The sequence below is a fragment of the Sturnus vulgaris genome, chromosome 11, assembly GCF_052056855.1.
Source record: "Sturnus vulgaris isolate bStuVul1 chromosome 11, bStuVul1.hap1, whole genome shotgun sequence".
Lineage (NCBI taxonomy): Eukaryota > Metazoa > Chordata > Aves > Passeriformes > Sturnidae > Sturnus > Sturnus vulgaris.
Window position 1 is genome coordinate 19,161,776 of NC_142253.1, and position 5,892 is coordinate 19,167,667.

Below are 5,892 nucleotides of genomic sequence, written 5' to 3' on the forward strand. Positions count from 1 at the left end.
TTGTTATTTATGGAAGACGAGTGGAGTGAACTAGAAAAATGTTTGTGCGACAAAACGATTACTGGCAAAGGCAAAGAAACTCTTTGTTTTGGGAGTACATGGAGAACTATTATAAATACTTAAGGGAGATGAAAGCTGAATCCAAGGTTGCAGCAGCTGCTGTACAAGCTATGTCACAATAAGACACAGTATTATCATCCCCTTCGCCGTCTCAGCTGAATTGCTTCAGTGCATTCTTTGGATTTAGGTGTGTGCAGCCAGTGAAAGGAATAAAAGGAAAACAATGTAGCTCTGTTGCAGAACTATTAAAAACCCAAGAAAGTCTAATCTGTGACTCTAATGCACAGAGCAAAAACTAGAATTTTCTGCTCCTGTCGATGTGGATATAAAACAGAATGAGAAAGGAGCTGCTGCTGAACTGGCAGACGCAGAGTCTCAGAAAGAACAAGGAGATTCAGTATGCCTGCCAAAGTCCCAGATAAGCAAAGAGCAGGGAGAGACACCTTGCCAGCAAAAGTTATATCCTTCTCTCGCTCTGTCTCCTCCTCTGAGTAGTCCAGAATCAATACCCCTTCCTGATGAGGATGATGATGCGAAAGTTTATAAGATGACTTTTCTCAAGAGATTAATACCAAGTTTTTCATTTAATATGAAGTGCCAAAGTTGTTCGTTCATAGGATGACAGGAAAACTGAGGTTGGGAGGCAGCAGTGGTGGTCTCCAGCTTTATCTCCCATTCCCAACGGTGATCAGCATCGGCATCAATTCAGGTTCATGGGAGATTACTCCAGGCAGGTCTTGAGGAAAACGTCAGATCACCTAGAGCCGGATTTGAAATTTTTCCAGTGCAAGAGACTCCACACAAGCTCTCTGGGCAACTGACTGCCAGCGGCAAGAGCAGAGATTTCCCTTGGCCGGGACCAGAGCCCTGGAGCGGCAGTGCTTGAACAGCTCTTGCTGCAGGACTCCCTGCCCTGGTTCCCTTCTGACCAAAAGCCCGCAGCCATCTCGGAACCTGGGCTCCCAAGGGGGCTGAATTAAGTGGTTGCCAGGGAGCTGAGGCCACGCCTGCCCCGATTGTGGGTGCACGATTGTGATGGCAGCGTGGCCATTGTGACCTGCGCGACCAAGGGCACAAAAGGCAACGCTGGGCTCAGGCCGTGTGTCAGTGCGACCTGACGGCGGGAGGAGAAGGCAGAGCAGGGACGCGGCTGCCCAAGGACCCGAGGGATCCAGAGGAGACAGCAGCGTTCCTCAAGGCCACAACGGGAGGAGGAGGCGGACAGGAGCAGGGCTCACGCAGGGCTGACCAGGGAGTCGTGCCCTCGTGGCTCTGGGCCTGTTCTGCAAACTCCCCACACTCTTCTTTCTCCCCCACAGAGAGAGGACAATCACCTGGAGAGGACTGAGGCGTTCCGGCACAGGGGCTCAACTGCTGACCAGAACCATGTCTGAAAGGACGCAGGAGAGCCCTGATGCCAGGGAGCCAGGTGAGGGTACAGCAACCCTCCCACAGCCTGGCCCAGGGGCTCTTGGGGCTGCCAGCGTGGGGCCCAGAGCAGAGGCGGGGGGAGGCAGGAGCTGCTCAGCCATGGGAGCCTCTCAGGCTGGGAGCCTCCTTCCTCCCCAGGCGGGGCCCAGCTGGGCCAGGGCGCAGCTCTTGGGGCAGCTGTGCCCACCGTGGCCCCTGCTCTGCAAGGCCTGCTGCCCTGCCCATCAGGCAGGCGGGGCCAGAGCGGCCCTTGGGGCCCATGATGCAGGCTAAGAGCCCTGCAGAGGTGCTCATGGCCCGTGCCGTTGGCTCTGTCCCCTGCAGCATGCATGCTGTGTCACCGCACAGAGGCTGACCCGGACATCTGCGGCCACAAACTGGAGAAGTTCGGGCTCTGTGCCCACGTGTTCTGCCTGGTGAGACGCTCTGGGATCTGTCTCCAGCACTGCAATGGGCGGTCCCTGCCACTCTCTTCTTATCTGCTCATTCCCTTTTCTGCAGTATTTTGCCACTCTAATTCTTCACCAAGGAAATAAACGTGTTGGACTCATGGGCTTTCTCCCTCGAGATATCCAGCTTGCAGTCAGGCGGGCGGCAAAGGAGGTGAGAGCCTGGCAAAAGAGCAGGGAGATTTGTGCCAGGCGAGGTTTGTCTGAGCTTAACCCAGACACCAGGAGAGAAAGGCCGGCCCTTCCAGCCAGCTGTGGGACAAAGCACCTGGCTCCCAGCAGCTGCGCGCAGGCTCTGGCACAGGAGCCTCCTGCAGCAGGCAGCCCTGTGGGCTGAGACCCAGCAGCTGCCCCATCCTGCACCCTGCCCGCAGCCGTGGGGCTGCCTGGGGAGGCCCCGAGGCTGCTGCTGGTGAGGCTGCTTGGCTCTTTCCAGTACTGCTGTGTCTGTGGCCAGAGCGGGGCCACCATCTTGTGCTGCGAGGAAAACTGCGGCAGATGGTTCCACCTGCCCTGTGCCAAGGAGGGCGGCTGTGTCAATCTGTACATTACTCCACACAGGTACGTCCTCCTCACTTCTGGCCACCCGTGGCGAGGGATCCAGCATTTCTCATTTTGCCCGTCCCTTTGCCCTCAGCTCCTACTGCTCTGAGCACCGTCCAGAGCCGGACGTGCAGGCAACTCCAGAGCCAGGCACCGAATGCCTCATCTGCATGGAGCCTGTGGAGGACGGAATGTCCTATGGAACACTGGTGTGCCCAGCGTGCACAAGGGCCTGGTTCCACAGGGACTGCATCCAGGTAGGAGCCGTGGCCTCAGCCCCGGGGCACAGCAGGTGCTCAGCAGCACCAGGGCCTCGCTCACACTGCTTCTGTTTGCCCTGCAGGGACAGGCCATGCGCGCTGGCCTTTTATCCTTCCAGTGCCCCCTGTGCAGAGACCGCCAGCAATTCCTTCTCCAAATGTTCATCACGGGGATCCGAATTCCTTTCAGGTTTGTGTCCTTCTCCCTGGCCCACAAGACAGGAGGCCGCAAGTGCAGTGCTGCGCCAGGCCCTGCCCCAGCACTCCTGGCCCTGGCCAGACCCACGAGTCTGGGCTTCAGCTTCACAGAGGACTTGGAAAAGCACTGGAGGAAGGGCAGGGACACCCTGTACCTCCAAGAGGGCAGGGCAGTAGCAACTCATCAGCTTCTCATTTCTCCTTCAGACAGCCAACATGGGAGGACAACGACGCCTTTGCGGATCTAGGAGAGAGGCACAGCCAGTGCAATGCCCGGGAATGCCTTTACCCAGGAGGCAGGGAAGAGGCAGAGGAAGAGGGGTAAGTTGGGAAGCTCCACGTGGGGCTCTGCAGAGAATCAGCGGATTGTCTTGGCTAGGGCTCTACGCGGAAAGAACCAGAAGAGCTTGGCTGGACAATCCTGTGCTGTGGGCATTTTGTCATCAGAGCCATGTGCCCGTTTGCTTCCCCAGGCCCTGGGAACTGCTCCTCTGCTCCTCCTGTGCTGCTGAGGGCACCCACAGGCGCTGCTCTGGCCTGACAAACTGCATAGAAAGCTGGGAGTGTGACAGCTGTGCTGGTCTCGGCACAGGTATGAGGAAAAGCACCCGGGTGTTCCTGGGGTGGGGGGAGGTGGTGCCCAGGCTGGGATTGGCAGAGCCTGTCTGCTCCTGGAGAGCTGGGGGTGCAGCTCTGGCCTGGCCTGCCTTGGGCCTGGGGGGCTTCTGACATTCCTGCGTGCCCTTACAGCCTCCAGGGATGAGCCGGAGCTGAATGGCCCCAGCCTGAGCAGTCAGTCAGGACTGGAGCCTTCTCATGGCTCCCCAGAAGCAGGGGCCATCAGCCCCGGCTCCCACAGCCCAGTGCCATCGGGTCTGGCTCCTCAATCTCCAGAGACCAGCACGTGCAGGAGCTGCCAGTGTGCAGCAGCGCAGCAGTCGCTGCCACCTTCCTCCCCAGACACCAGCAGCCCAAGAACATCCGGGCCAACATACAGCAGCTCCACAGGCCCTGAGGACAGGGTCCATTCCGGACGTGCTGGGCCTGACCGCAGGCGGAACCGCTCTCACCAGCAAGGTCAGGCCCCAAATCGACCCGTCCGCTCAAGGAGCCGCCGTGCCAGGAGCAGCACGACAAAGCCAAGGGCTGAGAGGCCCAGGCAAAGAGGGACATCATCACGGGAATTGCCCGGACGCAGCCGCTCCCGCCTGCCACGTCGGGCCCAGAGTCCGCCTGTCCGGTCCAGGAGTCGCCAGGACAGGAGGACCAGGAGAGCATCAAGGGCCCAGAGGCCCAGGCGAACAGTGACACCATCAGGGTCGCCAGGGACGTCACCCAGACGCAGCCGCTCCCGCCTGCCACGTCCAGCCCAGAGTCCGCCTGTCCGGTCCAGGAGTTGGCGTGACAGGAGCCCCAGGACAACATCGAGGGCCCAGAGGCCCAGGCGAATAGTGACACCATCAGGGACGTCCCCCAGACGCAGCCGCTCCCGCCTGCCACGTCAGGCCTCGAGTCGACCCGTCCGGTCCAGCAGTCACCAGGACAGGAGCAGGAGAAGAGCAGCAAGGGCTGACAGGCCCAGGCGCAGGGGGACACCGTCGGGGACGTCTCGCAGGAGCAACCGCTCCCGCCAGCGACGTCGGGCCTCAACTTGGACCACAAACAGCAGCATGTAGTGTCATCTCTTCTTTCTAGTCTGTCTGTTCGCTGCCGTAAGTGAAGGTGAGAACGGTCAATTCAGGCATTTGAGATTTGCAGGGCTCTGAGAAAACCCTGTTGGCGCTCGACATTTCTATTGGCGGGAAAGAAGTCTGTGCTAAGTACCTTGATTTCTATGTTCCCATGTATTAAGTGACAAGCCACTGAAGGATGGGGCTAATTATAAAGGACGCTGGTTCTTGCCTTTAGACTCCAACCTCAGATGTTTCCCCTCTGCTTTCCCTTGAAAGTGAACAACTCCTTAATTGACTTGGATGTGCTTAGAGAGACATGAAGAGCAAGGACGCTCTTAGGGAAACTGTCTTTGGGAAGGACGTGTGCTGTGTTGCTATCCTTGGCCAATCTCATTTCAGTAAAGCCAAAAGGAAGAAGAAAGGAGAGAGTGAGACACTGCCTTAAGTTTCTGAAGAAATCGATGATGATATTGCTGCTGATTTAAAAGACTTGCTTGGACCTTCAAAGAACTAACCGGACAAGACTGTGGAAATAGCCTGGGACAAAGAGGATGCGCAGGACTCTGCCCCAGATGACCATTTGGGACCTTTGCCTGTGAGCAGCCTGGCTCAGGAGTCGAGTGCTTTCCTGTTTTCCTTCTTTGGAGACACCGAGGAGTTGGGCGCCAAAGAAGGTAACAGCAGAACCCTTCTAACAGTGCCATTGCTAAGAAAGAGCTTCTGGCAGGCACTGTAGAGCAATGTGGTGTAAAGAAGGACAGCATCCAGGGGATTTTCAGCAGCAGAAGGCAGTAATTAGGCAGAAACCTTTTGATCCTCAATTCTACTTGCCACGGCTGTGGTAGATGAATGAGAAGTAACTCATGCTTGCATCTCAGGAATTTTGAAAGGCACGCTTTGAGAAGGTTTTGGGTTTTTTTCTGAGTGGTGGGAAAGCTTGTTGTCATCCCCTACATTTCTCAAACAGGGAAAAAGGTGACACACCAGCCATATCAAGTTTCATAGAACCCAACAAGATTTTAAAGAAAAGGTGTGTTAATGTGTAGGGAGGAGCAAAATCCTGGAGTTGACCCCAAGATCCATGAGCATTCTATTTGTTACTGAATTCTATGCTTGGACCTTGAGAAAACGGAAACAGAATGACACATGACCATTGGGGTGTCCTAACCTGAGATGAAATGAGACCCTTATGAAATGAAGATGAAAGCATATTGAATCCAGTCACAGTCATGTAAGATAGAAACAAAAAAAATGTGAAGATTTCCAAAATATTAGAAA

The 5,892-nt window shown here is 56.1% G+C and overlaps 1 protein-coding gene across 1 annotated transcript; it reads left to right on the top strand.

Annotated features, from left to right (window-relative positions):
* Nucleotides 1–1,446: 1,446 nt before the first annotated feature.
* On the top strand, nt 1,447–4,617 carry LOC148222522 (E3 ubiquitin-protein ligase PHF7-like). The gene is made up of 10 exons (XM_088171775.1): nt 1,447–1,489; nt 1,816–1,907; nt 1,993–2,094; nt 2,377–2,501; nt 2,578–2,740; nt 2,827–2,937; nt 3,153–3,262; nt 3,415–3,533; nt 3,692–4,059; nt 4,198–4,617. The coding sequence occupies exons 1-10, from the start codon at nt 1,447–1,449 to the stop codon at nt 4,615–4,617; spliced, it is 1,653 nt and encodes a 550-aa protein (XP_088027901.1).
* The last annotated feature ends 1,275 nt before the right edge of the window (nt 4,618–5,892 follow it).